General features: G+C 37.9%; 1 protein-coding gene across 4 annotated transcripts in view; it reads left to right on the forward strand.

The window, feature by feature from the left end:
• ARHGAP24 (Rho GTPase activating protein 24) overlaps positions 1-24,299 on the forward strand; it is a 514,188-nt gene that overhangs the window by 325,363 nt on the left and 164,526 nt on the right. The window contains exon 1 of one of the 4 annotated variants that reach the window (XM_054553504.2): positions 16,417-16,619. The exons of the other annotated variants lie outside the window; for them this stretch is intronic. Within the exon in view, the coding sequence (XP_054409479.1) occupies positions 16,607-16,619 (13 nt within the window). The 5' untranslated portion in view covers positions 16,417-16,606. Of the gene's footprint in view, positions 1-16,416; positions 16,620-24,299 lie in introns of those variants that run through there. 4 annotated transcript variants of the gene reach the window in all.

The following is a 24,299-nucleotide window of genomic DNA, read 5'->3' on the forward strand; positions in this document are numbered from 1 at the left end:
CCAGGATGAAGGAAGTAACTCGTTCCAAGATGAATTAGGAGCATGACTATTTCTGATCACTGGATGACAATCAGAAATAGTCTTACTCTTTATGAAGACTACAACAGAATAGTAACTACCTTAGTACACCTCAGTGCACCCAGCATTCACATAGGAGGTGTGCACAGGAGCAACAGGGAAGCAGTTCATTTGAATTTCTCCATAAACTGCTTTACTTTGATTATCTAAACCAATGGAGCTATAATAATGGGGGGTGGAGGGAAAAGGCCTAACTACCCGAGTAGGAATCATGAGACAAAACTTTGTAGTAAAATAAAATAATAACCAAATGGAGAATCTCATTGTGTTTTTTAGGCCTGACTCAGATGGTCAACATCTATGTGAATTTGAGTAAGGGACATTTTGTCTGATGGTGACAGTGTCCTCAGTTGTAAAATTCCTACAGTCTTTTTCATATCTATGAGTTACAGCATAATTCTTCAAAGTGAAAACTACCTAAATAATTATAAGTCCTACTTTCTGTTACTTATGAAAAAATAATTTTATTTGATTTTTATATTTTCTTCCCCCTACTGCCAGCTTTATTGAGGTATAATTGACAAAGAAAGATTGTCTGTATTTATGGCGTAAAACCTGATGTTTCGATATTATGAATATTGTGAAATGATTACCACACTCAAGCTAATTAGCATATCCATCAACTTAGTTATATATATATATATTTGTAGTTAGAACATGTATTAGTCCATTTTCACACTGCTGATAAAGACATACCCGAGACTGGGCAATTTACAAAAGAAAAAGATTTATTGGACTTAACAGTTTCACGTGGCTGGGGAGGCCTCACAATTATAGCAGAAGGTGAAAGGCATGTCTCAAATGGCAGTGGCGAGAGAGAGAATAAGAGCCAAGTGAATCAGGTTTCCCCTTATCAAACCATCAGATCTCATGAGACTTATTCACTACCATGAGAACAGCATGGGGGAAACCGCCCCCATGATCCAACCATCTCCCACCAGTTTCCTCCCACAACATGTGGGAATTATGGGAATACAATTCAAGATGAGATTTGGGTAGGGATACAGAGCCAAACCATATCATTCCGCCCATTACCCCTCCCGAATCTCATGTCCTCATATTTCAAAACCAATCATGCCTTTCCAAAAGTCCCCCAAAATCTTAACTCATTTCAGCATTAACTCAAAAGTCCACAGTCCAAAGTCTCATCTGAGACAAGGCAAGTCCTTTCTACCTATAAGCCTGTAAAATCAAAAGCAAGTTAGTTACTTTCTAGATACAATGGGGGTACAGTAATTGGGTAAATACAACTGATGCAAGTGGAAGGAATTGGCCAAAACAAGGGGACTACAGAGTACCCCATGCAAGTCCAAAATCCAGCAGGGCAGTCAAATCTTAAAGCTCCAAAATGATCTCCTTTGACTACATGTCTTATATCCAGGGCATGCCGATGTAAGAGGTAGGTTCCCAGGGTCTTGGGCAGCTCCGCCCTTATGGCTTTTCGGGGTACAGCCTCCTTTCCGGCTGCTTTCACAAGCTGGTGTTGAGTGTCTATGGCTTTTCCAGGCAAATGGTGCAAGCTGTCGGTGGACCTACCATTCTAGGGTCTGGAAGACAGTGGCCCTCTTCTCATAGCTCCACTAGGAGGTACCCCAGTAGGGACTCTATGTGGGGGCTCCAACCCCACATTTTCCTTCCACACTGCCCTAGCAGAGGTTCTCCATGAGAACCCGGCCCCTGCAACAAACTTCTGCCTGAGCACCCAGGCATTTCCATACATCTTCTGAAATCTAGGCAGAGGTTCCCAAACCCCATTTCTTGACTTCTTTGCACTCACAAGCTCCACACTACGTGGAAGCTGCCAAGGCTTGGGTTGCACCCTCTGAAGCCATGGCCTGAGCTCTACATTGGCCCCTTTCAGCCACAGCTGGAGCAGCTGGGACCAAGGGCACCAAGTTCCTGGGCTGCACACAGCCCAGGGACCCTGGACTCAGCCCCCGAAACCATTTTCTCCCAGGCCTCCAGGACTGTGATGGGAGGGGCTGCCATGAAGACCTCTGACATAACTTGCAGACATTTTCCCCATTTTTTTTGGAAATAACATTTGGCTTCTCATTACCTATGCAAATTTCTGCATCTTGAATTTCTCCTCAGAAAATTGGTTTTTCTTTTCTATCACATTGTCAGGCTGCAAATCTTCTGAACTTTCATGCTTTACTTTCCTTGTAAAACTGAATGCCTTTAACAACACCCAAGTCACCTCTTGAATACTTTGCTGCTTAGAAATTTCTTCTGCCAGATACGCTAAATCATCTCTCTCGAGTTCAAAATTCCACAGATCTCTAGGGCAGGGGCAAAATGACACCAGTCTCTTTGCTAAAGCATAACAAGAGTCACCTTTGCTCCAGCTCCCAACAAGTTCCTCATCTCCATCTGAGACCACCTCAGCCTGGACCTCATTGTCCATATGGCTATCAGACTTTTGGCTAAAGCCATTCAATGAGTCTGTAGGAAGGTCAAAACTTTCCCACATTTTCCTGTCTTCTTCTAAGCCCTCCAAACTGTTCCAACCTCTGCCTGTTACCCAGTTCCAAAGTTGCTTCCACATTTTCGGGTATCTTTTCAGCCACATCCCACTCTACTGTTACCAGTTTACTGTATTAGTCCATTTTCCTGCTGCTGATAAAGACATACCTGAGACTAGGCAATTTACAAAAGAAAGAGGTTTATTGGACTTACGGCTTCACGTGGCTGGGGAGGCCTCACAATCATGGTGGAAGGTGAAAGGCATGTCTCACATAGCGGCAGCAGGAGAGAATGAGAGCCAAGTAAAACAGGTTTCCCCTTATCAAACCATCGGATCTTGTGAGACTTATTCACTACCACGAGAACAGCATGGGGGAAACCACCCCCACAATCCAACTATCTCCACCAGGTCCCTCCCACAATACATGGGAATTATGGGAGTACAATTCAAGATGAGATTTGGGTGGAGACACAGAGCCAAACCATATCAGAACATTTAAGATCTACTTTCTTAGCACATTTCAAGTACACAATAGAGTGTTTTCAATATGGTCATCATGCTGTGCATTAGGTCTCTAGAACATATTCATCCTGCCTAACTGAAACTTTGTACCCTTTGAACAACATCTCACAATTTCCGCTACTCCCCAGCTCCTGGCAACCACCATTCTTTTCTCTGTTTCTATGAGTTTGACTCCACGTATAATTGAGATCATGCAATATCTTCCTTTCTGTGCCTGGCTTATTTTACTTAGCATAATGTCCCCAAGTTTTATTCAGGTTTTCACAAATGACAAAATTTCCTTCTTTTTTAAGGCTAGTTTTTCAACATTATATGTACAATAAAGTTTCCTCAAGAAAGAACACTTTTTTATTGTTTTACCTAGTTTCTATTCCTTTTGGATCTTTTTCTTTCAAAATTAAAGCAAATAATTATGATTGTATGGTCATTTGGTATACATATATGTATAACACATTTTCTATATCAATCAGTAGACACTGAAGTTGATTTTATATCTTGGCTATTGTAAATAATGCTGCAATAAACATGGGGGTGCACATATCCATTCTAGACACTAATTTCATTTAATTGGATATATACCGAGAAGTGAGATTGCTGGGTCAAATGGTAATTCTATTTTTAATTTTTTAAGAACCTCCATACTGTTTTCTGTAATGGCTGTACCAATTTACATTCCAATCCATGGTACAAAGGGTTATTTTTCTCAGCATCCTCCCTAACACTTATTATCTTTTGTCTTTTTGATAATAGCCATTCTAATATGTGTGAAGTAATAGATAACTCATTGTGGTTTTGATTTACATTTCTTTGATTATTAGTGATGTTGAATATCTTTTCATATATCTGTTGGCCATTTGCATATCTTCCTTTGAGAAGTGCCTATTCAAGTAGTCCTTTATCCATTTTTAAAATTGGGTCATTTGTTTTCTCTTTATTAAGTTGAGTCCCTTATATATTTTGTACATTAACTCCTTATCAAATGTTTGCAAATTTTTCTCCCATTCTGTAGATTGTCTCCAGTCTGTTGATTGTTTCATTTGCTACAGGGAAACTTTTTAGTTTGATATAATTCCATTTATCTGTTTTGCTTTTGTCAGCTGTGCTTTATAAGGAGTGATATCCAAAAAAATTATTGCCCAGACCAATGTCAAAATACTTTTTTCATATATTTTATTCTAGTAGTTTTACAGTTTATGTTTAAGTCTATAATCCGTTTCAAGTAATTTTTGTATGTGGTATGAGTTAAGGGTCCAGTTTCATTTTTCTGCATATGGATATCCATGTTTTTGTGCCCATGATATCCTTAAATGAGAAGTAAGTACTGGGTGCAAATTAGGAGAAGACATCATACAATTTGTGAAACCTTACTGAATTATGTATTTGATAAATAATAAAAAGTGGAACTTTTCCCACATAATGCATTTTATTAGGACAAAGAGTTTGACATCTGATTGTATTATGACAACTAAGCATAAAAAGTACAGTGAAGGTAATCCTTTCTACGTAAAGACTTTTACTGGGGTACTTAATACAAAATGATGGTCTGGTATCCCAGATCCTGTGGTCTAGGTTAGGATCTGTCCCAGCTGTCACTGCTTTGTTTTAATGAAATTCTTAAAGTTAGCATAATCTGTATCTGATATTCCAACCATCTTAACTTTTAAAATCCAAGTCCCTATCACTTTTTAGATTTGATCTAAGAAAATGTTATAATATTGGCCACTTACTAGAAGATACTGATACCACGATAGAGTGATATTGAGTTTTCCCGAGCCTTATTTCATAAGCCAAGGCCTTTTTAAAAATAAAGATTATTTAATTTAGAATAAAGCTTGGCACATAGAAAATATGCAAAGGGTTTAAATGACATTATATCAAGAAGTTACAACTTTGGCATAAATATGTATGGCAGAGAAGGACAAAAAAGGAATGACAGAAAATAACCAAGTAGAATGAATGCAGAAGTAGAATAATATCTCTAATAATGCAGATAAGGGAACCCGCAGGTGAGTTCACGCTGGCTTCACCTGGTTCCACAAAGACCGGTTTATAGACCAGAGGTTCTCTAGGACTGAGCCCTATCTGGGACTCCTGCCCACATGCAGGGGGTGAAATCAACTCCTCAGAGGCCTGTCCACCCGCACCACAGAAAATACTTAAAATCGTCTCTCCAGCTCACACAAAACCATCACACAAGCTAACATTAAAAATAATTATACCCACTAAGTCATCAGTCTATAATTAGTGTTTTTTTCTTCAGAAAAGTGGTGAAGAAGGCAAAGCATTTGACTTCTGAGGTTAAATAGATTATTTTCATTCTCTTGACCACTTTAGCGTAATTTGAGACCATGTAAATTAGGAAAGAAATGTTCACTACCACAGCAGAGAGTGATTGATCATCAAACGGGCCTCAATTAGGTGTCACCTGGTCCTTTTAAATGCGTCCCTCTGCTTCTGATATTGCTGACCACAACAGTCAGGACTTCAGTGAGAAGTTGAAAACTTGTTTTAGATAATATATATTTTCACTGGAGAGAACTAGGGCTCCATTTTCAAATTTCTTCTCTACACTGGGTTCTCTTCCTTCCCAGTGAAATAATTCTTTTATTCCGTATATCCAGTTAACATTTATTGATTCCCTGTTGTGAGAAGATATGTCTATTGCATCTGCTATTGCCTGTGGCCACTTCCTCATTCTTTGTCTTTCCTTCTCTCCCAAGATGTCACAGCAACACTCTTCACAACAGATTGCCATTATATTGTTTTGTTTTGTTTTAAAGAGAAACGTCATGGGGCTTATGGAGGGAGGTAGTTTTCAAAAGATATAACTTTTTTGAGAGCCATAGGTTAGCCAGTTTGAAAAGTTGTACAGCTGCAAAAGCTGTATGGAAATGCCTATAAATTAAATTTTTACACATCCTTCCTCTATCCTTTGCTTTATGAATAAATATTGGTATATGCTGATGGCCATATGCCTTTATATTGTGTTATTACTTAGAATTGCCTGGCAGTAAAAATCATGGAGTTCATTTAAAAATCAATGTAATGCCAAATTTATAAACTTTAGTGCAGACTGTCATATAATGACAACTCTTTAGATTCTCAGTTTACATCTCATTTTGACATCCAATATCTGATTGCAATCTCATTTGACAGTTAAAAAAATTGAAACATAGAGAGGAAAGTGATTTACCCAAGGTTGCTCAGTTGGGGAAGTGGCTGGATCTGGCTGACTCCCATTCCAGTAATTTTTCCACCTTTGTTGCTGATTCTTGGTGGTAGTTAGGTTTTCCTTGTTTTTCTAATTCTCTGTTGAAATGTACAATGGTAGCAAAAAGAAAAATGAGTAAAAGAAAAAATGTATTTAGTACAAATTTATTGACATACCATAAGAAAGCTCTTCTATACTGCAGATTTGTATTTTTGAAAAATAGACTGGCCAGGTGCGGTGGCTCACGCCTGTAATCCCAGCACTTTGGGAGGCTGACGTGGGCGGATCACCTGAGGTAAGGAGTTTGAGACCAGCCTGGCCAACTTGGTGAAACCCCATCTCTACTTGAAATACAAAAAATTAGCTGGGTGTGGTGGTACGCACTTGTAATCCCAGCTACTCGGGAGGCTGAGGCAAGAGAATCGCTTGAACCCAGGAGGTGGAGGTTGCAGTGAGCTGACATCGTGCCATTGCACTCCAGACTGGGGCACAAGAGCAAGACTTCATCTCAAAAAAAAAAAAAAAAAAAAAAAAGGAAAAAAAGAAAAATAGACTAGCTTTTTTTTTGTTGTTTGTTTGAGACATAGTCTCACTCTGACCCCAGGCTGGAGTGCAATGGCGCAATCTCAGCTCACTGCAACCTCCGCCTCCCGGGTTCGAGTGATTCTTTTGCCTCAGCCTCCGAGTAGCTGGGATTACAGGCACGTGCCACCACACCCAGCTAATTTTTGTATTTTTAGTAGAGACGGGATTTCACCATGTTGGCCAGTATGGTCTCGATATCCTGACACTGTGATCTGCCCCCCTTGGCCTCCCCAAGTGCTGGGATTATAAGTGTGAGCCACTGCACCCGGCCCAAAATAGACTAGCTTTCTTGTGTTTTACCCAATATGTTTTATTGTAGACTTTTATAACTAAAATTCTGCCTTGTGTTTGAATATTATATTTTAGCATAACCCTTTAACATAGTTAAATACAATTCTACATAAGAAAGCAAGTTTACCTGTGACTACAAACTTGTTTTCACTGTTTTAATGTATTCTGTGTTTTCTAGTTTAAATAATATGGAAATTATGTGGGCATATTCAGCAACAAGTATTAAAATAACAACTGTAAAATTACTGTTAAAACTATAGAATGTAGGCCGGGCACGGTGGCTCACACCTGTAATCCCAGCACTTTGGGAGGCTGAGGCAGGTTGATCACCTGAGGTCAGGAGTTCGAGACCAGCCTGGCCAACATGGTGAAACCTAATCTCTACTAAAAAATACAAAAATTACCTGGACATGGTGGCAGGTGCCTGTAATCACAGCTACTTGGGAGGCTGAGGCAGAAGAATTGTTTGAACCCGGGAGGCAGAGGTTGCAGTGAGCCGAGATCATGCCATTGCACTCCAGCCTCCAGCCTGGGTGACAGAGTGAAACTCTATCTCAAAAAAAAAAAAAAAAAAAAAAAACTATAGCATGTAAAATATGAATAATAGAGAAACAGAGAACCCAGATAAAATGTCACACACCTACAACCATCTAATCTTTGACAAAGTCAACAAAAACAAGCAATGGGGAAAGGACTTTCTATTCAATAAATGGTAATGGGATAACTGGCTAGCCATATGCAGGAGATTGAAACTGAACTCCCTCCTTACGCATATACAAAAATCAACTCAAGATGGATTAAAGACTTACATTTTAAACCTAAAACTATACAATCCCTGAAACACAAGCTAGGAAATACCATTCTGGACACAGGACCTCACAAAGATTTCATGACAAAGATGCCAAAGCAATTGCAACAAAACCCAAAAATTGACAAATGGAACCTAATTAAACTAAAGAGATTCTGCACAGCAAAATAAACTATCAACAGAGTAAACAGACACCTGCAGAATGGGAAAAAATATTTGCAAACTATACATTCAAAAAAAGTCAAATATCTACAATGTAAATTAGTTCAACCATTGATATGGTTTGGATCTATGTCCGGGCCAAGTCTTATGTCAAATTGTAATCCCCAGCCATGGTCAGAGCAAAAGCAAGAGAGAGGGGTGAGAAGGTGCCGCACACTTTTAAATGACTAGATCTCACAAGAACTCACTCACTGTCACAAGAACAGCACCAAGAGGAAAATCTGCCCTCATGATCCGATCACTTCCCACCAGGCCCCACCTGAAACATTGGGGATTACAAGGCTTCCCCTTAGCCTTCCACCACGAATGAAAATTTCCTGAGACCTCCCCAGAAGCCAAATAGATGCCAGCATCATGCTTCCTGTACAGCCTATGGAACTGTGAGCCAATTAAACCTCTTTTCTTTATAAATTACCCAGTTTCAGGTATTTCTTTGTAGCAATGTGAGAACAGACTATTACAACAATTGTGGAAAGCAGTTTGGCATTTTTTTCAAAGAACTCAAAAGCAGAATTGCCATTTGCCATGGCAATTCCATTATTAGGTATGTACCCAAAGGAATATAAATTGTTCTATTATAAAGACACATGCATGCATATGTTCATCACAGCACCATGCACAATAGCATGAATATGGAATCAACCTAAATGCCTATCAGCAGTAGACCGGATAAAGACAATGTGATACATATATACTGTGGAATACTATGCAGTCATGAAAAAGAGCAGGATCACATCCTTTGCAGCAACACAGATGGAGCTGGAGGCCATTATCCTTAGCAAACTAACACAGGAACAGAAAACCAAATACCACATGCTCTCACTTATAAGTGAGAGCTAAACATTGAGTACATATGGACACAAAGAAGGGAACAACAGACACTAGGCCCTACTTGAGGCTGGAAGGAGGGAGCAGGGTGAGGATCTAACTGACTATTGGGTTTTATACTTATTACTTAGATGGTGAAATAATCTGTACACCAAGCCCCCATGAGGTGCAATTTATCTATATAACGAACACATATATACCCTGAATCTAAAATAAAAGTTAAAAAATACATATTTGCTCAATAATAATAATTTTAAAAGAAACTGAAATACAGTGACACTGAGGAGTTTGGCTAACACTCACCACGATGAATTGTTCTTCAACTTTGGAGAGACCAAGAATAGACTTTTTTTGATCCACTGATTCATTTTTCCAGAAATTTGTTCTAAAAGATCTTAAAAAAGAAGTCTGTAGAAAACTTCTTAGTAGCATAAAAGTATAATTTTACTAACAAAACTGGAAACAAATATGTGCTTTCATATAGAGAAATGTATAAATAAGCTGTATCATATTAATTTAAAATATTTTGCAGGCATTGAAAATAACAAATATATAAATATTTTATTTATCTATTTTACAGTTTACCTAGTGTTTTATATCTCATTTAAAGATTGGCGATACAAGTAAAAATGCTTATAAAATATTTTAAGTGAAATAATAAATCAAAAATGTATATGTGTACTATGACTACAACCAGATAAAGCTCTACCCATGAAAAAGATTGGAATAGACATATATATACATTTATATTCATATGCAGGTAAATAGGCATACTGTACAGGTGATGAGCCTGTAGATATAATTTTCTTTAATATTAAGATCTTTAAATTTAAATAGAAACTTGTTTTCATAGTAAATTCCTAAATTTTGAACAGATATGATCATTACCTTGAGTAGATTAAACTTGAAAAAGTTGTCTTCTTAATGATAACATATAATCCATAAGACAAATATTTTACTATGATTATGATTATTCTGAGATAGAGTCTCGCTCTGTTTCCCAGGCTGGAGTGCAGTGGCACAGTCATAGCTCACTGCAGCCTCAGACTCCTGGGCTCAAGTAATCCCCCTGCCTCAGTCTCTTGGGCAGCCTCTAGACTACAAGCACGTGGCATCGTGCCTGTTTAATTTTTAAAAAATATTTTGTAGAAAAAATATCTCACTATGTTGCCCATGCCCATGCTGGTCTTGGACTCTTGGCCTCAAATGATCCTCCTGCCTTGTCCTCTTCAAGTGATGGGATTCCAGGTATGAGTCACCATGTCCAGCCTATTATTTTTATATGAAGGCATAAATTATTAATTTTTTAACTACTTTTTAAATCAACCAAGATGAGATTTAGAATACTATCAGATCATTACATAAAAATTTAATTTAAGTGTATTCAAACTTTATTCAGCTTCTAAAAATAACTCAAATGATAATACTATTCTACTTAAAGAGTAGAAATAATGCAAACCTATACATTATTTTGGTTACAGGCCAAACCGAAGATAAAACATATGTGAAAGTATTTACTGTTTTTCTTAAGACAGTTCATTGGTGATTGTTGTTTTGAAAATATTACAGGTTTATATTTTTGAGCTCTAGCTCAATAGTATCTGAGGAGCATAGTGAACTTACAGTTTCATTTGTGTTGACTTTCTAGTTAAAGAATAAATCCCTTTCCTTTGAAATGTAGCCTTGGTCAGCTGATGGAGCATTTTCTCCATATATGCATGTTAGGAAAATTTGTTTCAATTTAAACAGGAAACACATGGCTATGACTTAACTATTAAAAAGTGAAATGTTCCATTAATGTGGATTTGGTCTTTCTGTTTTTCCAGTCCCTCAAATGTTATTTCAACAAACCAAAAAATGAGTAGCAGATGAATGAATTTTAGGCTGAATCCAAATATTCTGATTTGGCTTAAGACTTTTGTGCTGAAGACTCTGTTCCCAAGAAGATTTACATTGAGGACCCAAGTCTGCCATTTAATTAACAGGCTGTTTGTTTATTTTTTGTAATGCTGAATTATTTACCAGCTGTCTCCTGGTTATGTCAGAAAGATGTAAAGAATGGAAACAAAAATACAAAATGAGACACAGGTAACATCAGCAATGTAATCTCTCCCTGTGCACCCTGCTCACCTCCAAACCAATCTATGTTGCTATTACAGAGGAGATCTCTCTGAAATATGTGTTCATGCAACATAATATTTTAGAAAATACATTTTCTTGATCATACATGTGTTGTTAGTTCACCATTTCCTTTTTAGAAATAAGCAGTTACCCAAGACTATGATTATACGTTCATGAATGTATTATGCTCTTTATATTTATACCGTATCTATTCTCTTTATATTTGAATTTATACACACTTGCTCCTGCACACACATACACACACCTGCCATATTCCCTGTATCACTTTTTTATATTTTAAAAATCAGTGAAGTCCAAAGTACACTATATTTTCCTTATATTATAGTACAGCAGCATGTAGAATTTAGAATTTTGTTATGTGTACCCATGAATATTTTTAATGTAGGTGATGAGAGTAATGGTAATAACATGTCTGAAAACTGGAATTTTTTCACTTGCAGTGATTGTAAGCATGACAAATTAACTTTGTCAAAAAAACTTCAAAAATGATCTCTTTATTATGAACTAGAGTTACTATTTTCTCCTTCTTTCTCTTTCTTTCTTTCTTCCTTTCTTTCTTTCTTTTCCTTCTTTCACTACATTGTAGTAATGGCCATTGAAGAACATTTAGAAAATGCTAAAAGATCAGGAAGAAAATAAAATTGCTGTAATTTCACTACCTAGAGATAAAAACTATTAACATCGTAGTGCATATTTTCAGATTTTTCTGTATATTGAATATTTATTACAAAATTCAGATCATATTGTACCTACTATTTTCTAATATGCCTTACTCAGTAATGTATCATAAAATATCTTATGAAAATCCTAACACAGTCCTCTAATTTCAGTGTGATTGCATCATGGCATATGAATATACTTTTAGTCATTTAAGAACTAGGGGCATTGACACTAATGCTTTTGAAGGTTTTTCCCTCAAGGATTCAGTTGGTGGAAACAGGAGCACCAATGTTCCCATGTGTCCCAGGCTTTCTGAAGGAACCCCACATGCAGTGTTTTGATGGAACGGCAGCTGACACTGTTATCACTCAGCTCAGGCAGCTGGGTGCCTGAGGGCCTTTCCTGGCCGTGAGCCACCTGACTAAAATGGCTTATGCTTTAGGTGTGTGTGTTTGGGGAAGGGGTACAATTATACTACAAGGCTGTATTTTGACAAAGATTTCAAATATGTTCAATGACCTTGTTTGTACATCTTAAAGCTTTAAGTGCCCAGGAATTCCTTCTCCGGAGTTCACAAAGGGATAATCTTCAGGTTCCTTCCTTCCTTCCTTCCTTCCTTCCTGCATTCCTGCCTTCCTGCCTTCTTGCCTTCCTTCCTTCTTCCCTAGCTCCCTCCCTTCCCTCCCCTCCCCTCCCCTTTCTTCCCTTTCTTTCTCCTTTTTCTTTTTCTGAAACCACTTGAATGTATTTAGGAAACTTTGAATGAAAGTAAGACATTGGTTCTTTACATCTTAAGATAGAAAAGACATTAAGAAGTACATCTTTCCCATCTAGAAAAATATTACCATCCAGCAAAAAAACACAATTATGTTTACAAATACAGTAAATTATGACTGCTCAGAAAGTGTTTAATTTCATGGTTTTAACTCTACAGCTGTGCCACATTTTCTAGAATAGGTTAAGAGACCTCATACAGATTATCTTTAAACATCTACATAAGATGGTTGCTAAAAGCTTTCACATTTTGGATTACTTTCATTTTTATGCCTAAATGACTTTCAGTGTTTCAACAGTATTTGCTCTTCACAGCTTGTAAGTATTATCATTTGGAGTTGTTTCTAAAGCCTAAATAAAAAAGCCAAATGGAAGGGAGTGGCAGGGGAAATGTGTTAGAAAAATACTTGTCTTCATTAGTTCACACACTAGAAACAACCCCATCCGACTCATCCATGAATCCAGTACTACCCTAAGTGGAAAGACTACAAGGATTTCAGGCCAGACCTTCATGAGTATCTGTGTGAAATGAAACACTGCCTCTAGGAAACATCAGGAAGGTATCATTACTGGGCAAGGTAGCATGAACCAAATAGAAAACCAAAACATCTTATTTATTCTCCTCACTGATTGCAAATGTTGACCGATTCTTCTAGATGCTTTCTTCTTCATACTTTTAAACTTCAGTGCAAGTATCTTTTCCATATATGAGTCTAAACTCAGTATCTTAAAATCCAAAAGGAAAAAAAAAAAACATAGAGGTTCAGAGACAAAGGAAGGAAGCAATGTGCTCTTATTTTCTGCCATGGTAATTACACTAGGGCAATACTAGCAGTAGTGTTTGAGAAACTAAATACCCGGCCAGGTTGGTGGCTCATGCCTGTAATCCTAGCACTTGGGGAAGCCAAGATGGTTGGATCACCTCAGGTCAGGAGTTCAAGACCAGCCTTGCCAACATGGAGAAACCCCGTCTCTACTAAAAATATAAAAATTAGCCAGGTGTGATGGCATGTTCCTGTAATCCCAGCTACTAGGGAGGCTGAGGCAAGAGAATCGCTTGAACGTGGGAGGCAGAGGTTGCAGTGAGCCAAGATCATGCCACTGCACTCCAGCCTGGGCAACAGAGCAAGACTTCATCTCAAAAAAACCAAACAAAACAAAAAACAAAAAAAAGAAAAGAAAAGAAATACCTTAGTGGGGCAGTATAATACTTTGAAGAAAGTGCCTAAAACTCTGTTTCCACTTTTATTGTTTTTCATTTGAGACATCTGAATAATTGAAAACTGACTTCAGATACGATTTAAACATTTCTCTTACAGCTGGGAATGACACTTACTTAAAGAGTAGAACAGAGACACATACATACATGTAGCCCTGCAGTTCAGACTCTGCCTCTAGCTTTCCAGTAAAATTGGTTGGAAGAACCTGCCAATTTATTAACATCCTCAAACCCAGGAGAAAATTATGGCTACTGTACTATATTCCACACTACAGTTGAAAAAAAGTCTTCCGCTACATCGAAGGTCAAGAGATTGCCTTGCTTCCTTAAGACCATTGTTAAAGGTCTGATAATTTAAGAAAATTAAGATAAAATAATGCATTATGTGTATGTTAAAAAAAACCAGAGTAATAGTCTGCTCTACAGAAAGACTTCTGAACTTGCTTCTTCAATTGAAAAACAAGCAGGACCCAATTTAAAAAATAAGTATTGGCACTAGAAATAAAAACTGATTTTTCCTTTCTGCATCCTGCAATTAATTCATTGTTAAAAAAATGAAAACTCATTTTTCTAAAAATCTCTGGACTCTTTGTAAAAGTTAACTTTCCTAGTCAATATCCTCAAGAAGTTTTCTGACTTGTACTCTTGCCTTCCCTATTCTCACTGTATAAAAACCACACTTTATTTCCTTTCTTTTTCTGAGAAAGCTGTAAGGTAACTAGTTTACTCAGACTATGGAACTCTAGACCATGCAGATCTTGATTGTAATTCTAACTTCACTACTGACCTTTAACAGTGTACAGGTTAATTATGCTTATCTGTAAAATAAGAATAACAGGTATCTCCTAGGATTATTATGAGAGCTGAGATAATATACATGAAGTTCCCAGCTCCCAGCCCTGTGTGTCTCATAAGGCGGGTGGCCACATTTTTAGTTCTTTTCCTGTTCTCCACCTGTCTCCCTCCCTCTGTTCCCCGCCCCCCTTCACAACTTGACCTCTAAAAAATGCATAAGTAATTGTAGAGAAATTAGCATGAATGCCCAGATGCATTTGTTACTGAATAACTCAGCAGTGAACTTGCCATTCCATAGCTAACCTTTCCCCTTCATTAATCCCCTTCTCCATCCCCCTCAAACACAGGAGTACAACAGGACGCCCGGCGAACTATGTAACCAACCATGCACGTGAGCATTTTCTACCAGAATTTTGACTAGTCTTTTCTGCCTCAAACACTAGACGGGGCTCATGCTGCTCACAATCAACTGACTCTGGCCATGTGGTGGCTGCCCTCAGGATCTGCCACAAAGAGAACAGCAGTTCAATAAAATCTCGAACTCTATTTGTAGCCCACTTGAAACAAGCAGTTTCCTTGAAGCCCAAGAAGCCCTCCTTGAGAATGTAGCAAGTAATTTGCTAGTCCCAGTACTCACTGGGGAAATAAGAGGGGGGAAATGCAGCAAGTGCATTTTTTCAAGTACTGTACATATAGAAAGCATTTTGTCCTACACTCTGTCCCATTTCACCCTCATGTCACCAGCCAAGGAAGTAGACAAAACAAGCACTAGTAACAAATCTCTATTTTATAGATTACAGCACTGATGCCTAGGAGGTTAAATTGCTAATGAACAGTGGTAGTTGGAGAAGAAGGTTAAAAAAAAATGTCTAAAGGGTGAGAATAATTTCTTGCTCATGCAATCAATCTAAAATTCAGTAAGTCATTATTTACCTATTAAAAAAATATAATTTACCTATTAAAAAAATATATACAACTAAAAAGAAATGTTTTGTAAGGCACTTGCAAGATTAAAAGTTGTTCCTTCTCCACTTCTAAGAAGATCAAAATATGAGAAATAAAAGAGAGACTCTACAGGGAAATATTTATTAACATGTTTGTATCTATTTATAATATATGCATTCAGAGTGATTATATTTTTGGCAAGAAATGCCTTCTTAAAGACCCCCAAAATTAAAATGTGCATAATCGAGACTAATTTTGAAAAACATGATAGGAATTTTTATGAGAAATTTAAATTGATTCTGTCAGTCAGCTCTGAAATAAATACTTCTTTACTATTTTTTAATATGGGAGTTTGCATAATTCCAGTATGTATGCAAAATGCAAGACTTTATTATATGAGTTTATGGGCCAGAAATCATTTTGCTCTTAGAATTAATTTGATTTTGGCAAATACTTTAATTTTCTAAGATCCTTCTTTAAGCCCTGTTACCTGGAAACCTGAAAAAAATAAACAACTTTTTGGCTTAAGAGGGATGTCCGGGCAATTAGAATAGCTACACTGAAGTCTGCCTGTGTGTGTGTCTGTGTGTGTGTGTGTGTGTGTGTGTGTGTGTTTAGAGAGAGAGAGAGATTATTGCTTAAACAATGCCCCTGGGTTGGTTGCTTGGCTTGGTGCCATTTGGGATTCTCAGATTTTATTGTCCCAGCTCTGATTTACGGAGTTCAGAATCTCGTAAGGCAAGGTGTCTGGAGTTTAGGGTCTTTCCATGACAACCCCTCCTTTTCCCTGTACGCTCCTTTTGCTTGTGGTCACCTTGTGGTGACCTTGCAGGACTCAGCGTTTTTACCTGAGCTCAGTAGCTGGGGAGCCCGCTAGTGCTGGGGAGCGAGCCGTGGTTTCCATTCCTGGGTGATGGAGTCATGGGAGAAACTGCAGTGAGCAAACACAGTAGGACCTGAGTTGGGCTCGAATGTGCTTTAAGCGACTCAGGACAGAGCAGCTGCTCTGTCTCCCAGCTTGCAAGTGCAGCCTGCATTTGTCACTGACCACTGAAGTGTATGTTTGTGCAAGGTGAGAGCTGGGTGCTTTGTTCTTAATTTGGAGACAAATTGCCAGGTATTGTTGTTGATTGTGTTTAATAATTTGGGGATATTTATATCACCACAAATTCAGGACCTAGACTGTGTGCGGTTTTATTTATACCCTTGTTTTCTGTCATGATCCATTCAGCTCTCCACGGTGTCTACATTGTGGCAACAGATTGGACATAGTGCTGTTCTTCCACGTTGAAATGTGATCATTATAGTGCAGTGTTTCTTGGATTCTTTCATTAATCGCTGCTGCCACATGATGTATCTGTTCATATACAGAATTCCAGTGCTAATTTGAAGGAATATAAAAGCTGTTTCCGATAAAAATCTAAATTGCTTTATTTGTTTAGTGCTTGCTGTGGTGTATTCTTTGCTTTACCCACATTTTAGTGGTTGAAACTTTGAGAGAGTAGAGTGCCTTAGGATTTGATCTGTTGACAAAAGCAGTGGGAGTTTTCTGTGTAATTGCTTGTCAAAAAGAAAACTTCTACTTGGCCATTTGTGTGTGTCTGCGTGTGTTATTTAAAAAAAAAAAAAAGAGCCAAAAGAAAACCAAATAATACGTGCTATCTTTTGATGTACTTACAATTAACTTAATCAACTTATAAAGCTTTTGTTATCAGCGTATTTGAATTTTGTAACCTTACATTCTGTGTACACAGGACAATACAACTGCTATGTAAGCTTGTAGAAGTACATGGGAACACAGAGTATTACCCACTATGAGTCTGTTACAATAGGAATTAAAATCATGCTCTTGGGTTAACAGACCTTAATCGTGGGTCAGTTTTGTATGTTGGCTACTTAAGTGAACCCATAAACTATAAAAAGGAGATACTTTTTAAATATCTAAATAAATATATAGGAGGTTTATATTCCTGAGACTCGTATTCGAGAAAAGGGAAAAGTATAGGAATTTGGTACTGTGTAAGTAGAAGAAGAAAAAGAATATCAGATTTTAAAATGAAAAAGAGGACAATACATTAAAATGAGGAATAATTATGAGGGAATACCAAATATTACTCTAACTGCTCAAATTTTTATGTCTAATGAAAGAACAATAGCATACTTAAAAAATTTAGAGTCAGCAGAAATGAAGCCAAGGACAAGAATTCTTAATAAAACATGTCAACCTGTGGAATGTACTTGTCATTTTTAATTAATTTGGATTCTGTTGCTGAGATTAAAAATATGAGAAGGAAAAAAGGAAATTTAAAATTTTTATTTAAAATCGATCTCCATTTTGATAGACTTTAAAAACTAATGAAGTAAAATAAATTTTATTAAAAGGCAATGAACATTAAAATTATTCAAAACAATTAACAAATAACATATCAAAATTATCTGTCCCACTTTTAAAGTATGTCAGTTTTGAAAGAAGATTCTAATACTGTAAACTAGATCGTCACCTGTTCCTACATGCATGTGGAATGCCAAGTTCCTGGGACACTCTCTTCACGGTTCCTTGCTTTCAGACTCCATATAAGAGCACTGTGGTATGCTGAGCAGAAACACCTGACTCTAACACTGTAATGTTTTCTATGCGAGTTAAGAAAAAGTTTCATTTCACAGATGTGGAACTTCAGCTGTACAAAGAATTGATGATTGGCATTTCTATATGGGAACCTGTACTATATTGGTTTTTCATGATCTAAAATTTGGCTGCTTCTTGAAAAGAGTTTAACATGACTATCACCATGACTGAAAAGATGTACAGGAAGGCCTCGTATAACTGTTTTATCAACACAAGAGTATTCATCCCTCTGTGAGGACTACAGTCTTGTATGTTCAAATGTGGCATCCATGTGAACCCACGGTCAGCTTCTATGTTGAAACACTAGAAAGTTAGTCACCTATTTGATGAATCATAATCAGTGTATACAGCCAAGAAAAGCCTTTAATAGTGTCTGTGTTTGTTCTTTAGATAACTAGCTTACCTCAACATGCAAAGAGGTTTAAAAAGGTTTAGAGATTATAGGTACTGACCTCAGAGCACATGCCAGTCTGTTCAAACACATTTACTTCTATGCAATTAAGTTCTCCTAGTTAAGGGGAAAGATTAGCCTTTATTTGTATATTTGATAAATATCTCTAATTTTCTAAAATGCTTAAATTCTTTAACACATTGTGTCCTTGCTTTCTTCCTTCTTTCAGCTTTACACTTTTATTCTAGACTATAAACTCACTACGTTCTTCATTTGCTGAACCTTCTTTCTTTTGACCTACACTCAATTTCTACACCTTGGACAAGGAAGCAGTTTCTATGTATCCCTTGGGACTAGGGAAAATCCTACTTCCCTTGAAATCAAGAGATTACTGCCCACTGTCTGAGCAGAAAATGGGAGAGTGAGTGGGGAAGAATGAGATTAGTGGCTACCAGGCAGCAAGGACCACTGTGTCCATTGTGCCTAGCATTTCTGCTATTTATACTTTTTTAATCCATCTAGTCCGTTGCTAGGCTTGGGAACCTACGTCAACTATTGTGTATACATACTGACATAGTTACACTTCTACAGAGGCCTTTGGTAAACTGACACTAAATATGACTTTTAGCATATGAGATTGGCTTACAGCACTATCCATCATTTGTGTGTCTCTTTACCTTGGCCACTAAGTTCTATTTTGTCTACTAACTCTTCCCAAAGCAATATAGATTCAGATAATAAAATGGGCACTCACACAACTTTTAACTACTATTACTTCTAGATTCCTTAAATTAGGCCTCGGTTGTTTGGAGAGAAGAAACCTGGAGAGCAGGTTATGTGATGTGATTATTCCTCTGGTAGATTAGTCCTGAGACCACACTGTTCTGACAGTCACTGGGCTCCTCAGTGGACCACTGGCTATAAGGACTTGGCAGCTGGAGTAGGAGCAGATGGCAGCAGGTGATTCTCCGTTGGAAACAGGGAATATAAACATTTCTGCAAGTCTGCTCAAGAGCCCTGCCTCATTTATCTTGAATGCAGTGTGTCTTCTAAGGAAATAAAATAAATACAGCCTGGTTGCTAGAATATGACTGCCTGTCATTCTTGGCCCCTGCCACAGGAGGTACCCACTAAAGTCATTATCTCAAATACATATATAATTCCTGCTATTTAAACATTTAAGTTATTTCCATTATACTAGGGAAGACCTCAAATCGGATTCTAATGTCTACCTATGTTCCCTTCAATAGCCACCTATCACCATAAATAATAAATAATTTTTAAAAACACTGATGACCAATACAACGTAAACTCTTTACACATTAAGAGCCCCAAAATTCTTATCAATATGTAATTCAAATAATCAGTGAGACAATGTAATTACAACTTCCAAATATTTCTAATGGGCAGGGAACCATCAATAAAAAGTTATTGCAAAGTTTCCTATTTATAGGCATATTTGACTTTAAGGGAATTTTCAAGAACACTACTCCAATATATTAAAATCAATAAAAAGAGAGACTTTTACATTTTAATATTTTTAAAGATCGGCATGTTTTAAATATTTTTATGATAAAGTATAAAACCAACTGGATTGTGTTCCTTCTCCAACTCTTATTCTTGTACAATGGGCTTTCATTTGACTGATAACTTATTAGAACACACCAATGTGTTCAGAGGGATTATTTTGTGGCTATAAAGAAATGTCTTCACCTGGTACAGTGGCTCACACCTGTAACCCCAGCACTTTGGGAGGCCAGGGTGGAAGGATCACTTGAGCCCAGGAGTTCAAGACCAGGCTAGACAACATAGCAAAACTCAGTCTGTACTAAAAATACAAAAATTAGGGGACATGGTGGTATGTGCCTGTAGTCCCGGGTACTCAGGAGGCTGAAGTGTGATAATCGCCTGAGTCCAGGAAGTCAAGGCTGCAGTGAGCTGACATCACACCACTGCAGTCCAGCTTGGGCAACAGAGTGAGACTCTATCTTTAAAAAAAAAAAAAAAAGTGTCTCCTTTTCCTGCTAAGTCTGTGTAAGAACTGTATTTTTAAACATAGGTTTTATTATTATTCAGGAATGGTGGGGCCAATAGATTAGGAGGTGATTGTTATTGAAGAGATAGTTTGTCACTCTCAAGTTCCCAAGAAGAGAGGGGCAGGCCACATGCAGGGGCCATACAGGCAAGCACCAGGGTCAGTCAGGGGCAAAGGGAGCCAAAGGAAAACAGGAGCGAGAGCCTTTTGTGTTTTCTGTGGGCGGGAACAAATAAGGCAGGGTGAGTAGGCTTGGGATTGGCTAGTTTGTATAATTTCGGTGGTCTCAGTGGTGTAGAGGTTGTCTCTAGTTGTCTAATACCTGGCCCTGGAGTGATTTGAGCAGAAGGATAGTGGCCCAGAGCATGAGAGCCTGATAGAGGAGGTGGTTGAGGTATGGGCTCTGGATTAGTTGGTTTGCATGTGAAAACACACTGCCAGGTGGGTCTTTTACTATTACTAGGCATTGGGTAGCCCTGGAAGGGGCAGTCTCTTCAGGCCCACAAGGCCTCAGATGACAAATCATCAGAAATACAAAAATAAAAAGGCATGATTAATGCAGATTAACACACCAAACAGGAATAGACTACTTAGTATCATTTTGCCATGTGCAGTGTTCAATGGGTTAGTCCATTGTGGACAACCCTCTCCTAACACCAAATATACCCCATTAACTTAGGCAGGACTTTAAAATGGTGGAAGAAGGATGAATGAGTCAATAAGAAGTAGTAGGTACCGGTACAACTATGTAGCCATTTAGAAAAAAGTACCACCAAAATAAATTCTAAAATGGTTGAAGGTTTAGGTGTAAAGTATGAAATTATCAGCATACTAGAAGGTTTTGGTGTGCTTACATGCACAGGGGAGATGCTATCACTACCATGCCACTGAGTTGTCTTGGGCAGGGGTAGAAATAGTGTCCTGCTTCTTGAGGGGTACCTCGGCGTGGCAGTTACCATAGCAGAATAAAGGTGTCCGAGGTGGGCCTTTCTCTGTACCATCTACCCCAGTGTTCTCTATGTGTTTCAGGCTCCCAGGCTTCAGAGAGGAAGGAAAGCAAAGAAGGTATATATGTAAATCACTAATTTTTTTTACAATTCCAAATTGATGCCTGTGTTTTATGCTGGGGCCAGACAAGTGTTAGGAGAATATTGTAGACTGATTTCTTGTTCTTAACTGTCCTGATTCCTAAATCTGACACTTGATTGAGGCCTCAAAGTACCATCACTCTCTCTGGTATCTGCAAATTTCTGATCTGTGACTTCCATTGGTATGACAATGGAATGACACACTGTCAGCTACGTGCTGGCCCTTTGAAGTTGCTATCAGAATAGACTGAACTGATTCAAAAAGCTATCTACCAAGAGGTATGTTCTTGGTGGGGAGGAGACAGCTTCAGTTGGAAAGATGTTTCTTTAGGTCTGGATTTTTTTTTCTATTTTACTTCCTGTTCCTCTAGTTAATTTCTTTATCCTGGGATTCCTCCCCTCCTATGACCTCCCGTGCTGTTTCACACCATCCTCTGACCTGGGGGAAAAAAAAACAACAACACTTGTGTCATTCACGCTAAGTTTCTCAGACTGGCAGGCTGTTTAGAGCAATGTGCAGTGTTCTAGCAACAGATTAAGGCAAGTCCACAGAACTTCAAAAGCCTGAAGGCTTTGAAAAATTGCAAAGGACTACCCAGTTATATTTGGAATTTCTGCCTTGTGGATTTGTATTAGCTAAGAAACCCAGAAAAGTTTTTAAACTTTTAAAATTTAGTGTTAATAGAAACTTGGAAGATACAATCAGTTTCTAAAACAGTCATGAACAATTTAGTGAAGGTGCTGAGAATGAAGGCCAAATGTGTCTGAAACTTTCAAGTAAGGTATTTATAAGCTCACTAGAAGTCACACAAAAGTGATTTTCAATATCAGAAATATTTTACATTAGTTAAGAACACAGACACTGGGATCAGCTAGATCTGCTTTGAAATCCATGAGCAAGTTGGGAAGGTTATTTAACTTTTGTGAAGCTCAGTTTTCACATATGTAGTATTAGCATAAATCACATATTACGAAGTTTAGCTGAGAAAATATGTATGTATGTATTTGTCTATAGTAGAAGAAATAATCAAAAAGCTAACCTGTGAATGGAGATATTTTAGCAAATAGGACTATCATTTTGGTGGGGGAGTGAATTTTTTCTAGATCAAGAGGTAGAAAAAGTTGGGGGAAGTTATCAGAGAGAATAAAAAGAACTAATGGGAGATACAATAGGATAAATTTTATCATCACAGAATGAAGACCTCATTATCATTATCTGTGACCTTCTTCCATAGGACCTAACACAATTTCTTCCTCATAGCAGGTCCTTTTTTATGTTAAATAAATGAATGGATAAAAGAAAGAGACACTAACAGTAATCATGAAGGAAAATAGAGAACTGCATAAAAGAATATTTTAAAACACCTCCAAGACGTCCTACCTCAAGTACACTTTGTTGGTCAGATATATCTGTAATACTTCACCCATCTCGCCACTTGCCCCTGAAAATGAGACAGAAAACTAATAAGAACAGTTGTATTGATTACCCAGTGTATTTGTTACAACATCCCATAAGGAGGATAGAGTGAGAAACCAGTGTTCTTTGGACATACCAAGGAATGACACACCTGTCAAAGCAGAGAGAAGATCTGTGATGTCCACGTGGTTTCTGGTAGAAGTCAAACAGTGAACAGAAAGCCCAAACTGAAAAGACCATTAATCTTAAAGAAATGCCAGGATGGGATGAGGGCCTCAATCTAGAGTTGTTTTACTATTTGGGAAGGGACAAATATTTGTAGTCCTTTGCTCTATGGAATGTTTTGTTTCCCCAAGCCTTGCCCATTAAATGCCAATAACTCCTCCATTTATGCGAAAACCCAAAGACTCCTGCACTTTTCAAATACCTCCAAGGGAGTGGTTCCCAAGTAAAGAATACTGAGAGTACAAAAAGTAGATTCAACCATATTTAGAAGTGTAATGACTAAGTGTCAAAATAAAAAAATTTCACTCCTTGGCTTTCATGGATCTCATAAGCATATATTTTACTCTTTTGAAGTGAAAGCAAATACCTTGTTAGTAGCTTGTCATTTTTCTGAGGAGTGTGTTTGAATCATGTTTGCTGTCGGTCTGATTTGTAGAGATCCATCACTTAGCTAGTGAGTGAGATTAGCATACGTCATTCTTGCCCACACCCTTTCAAATAAGTCTATGCGGGTTTGTTTTTCTCTTCTTGTATTCATTGCAAACCTAGTAACTCTCACAATGTGATTTTTTTTTTTTTTTTTTTTTTAAAAAAGCAAAGTTTGGGCCGGGCGCAGTGGCTCATGCCTGTAATCCCAGCACTTTGGGAGGCTGAGGCGGGCAGATCACGAGGTCAGAAGATCGAGACCACCCTGGCTAACACGGTGAAGCCCCGCGTCTCTACTAAAAATACAAAAATTAGCCGGGCATGGTAGCGGGCGTCTGTAGTCCCAGCTGGGAGGCTGAGGCAGGAGAATGGCGTGAACCCGGGAGGCGGAGCTTGCAGTGGGCCGAGATCGCGCCATTGCACTCCAGCCTGGGTAACAGAGTGAGACTCCGTCTCAAAAAAAAAAAAAAAAAAAAAAGCAAGGTTTGTTTCATTGTAGAAAAATGGTTCTAAAAAGGAAAGCAATTTGTACGGCTGCTAATGA

This window comes from Pongo abelii, chromosome 3 (genome assembly GCF_028885655.2).
Source record: "Pongo abelii isolate AG06213 chromosome 3, NHGRI_mPonAbe1-v2.0_pri, whole genome shotgun sequence".
NCBI classification, from domain to species: Eukaryota; Metazoa; Chordata; class Mammalia; order Primates; family Hominidae; genus Pongo; species Pongo abelii.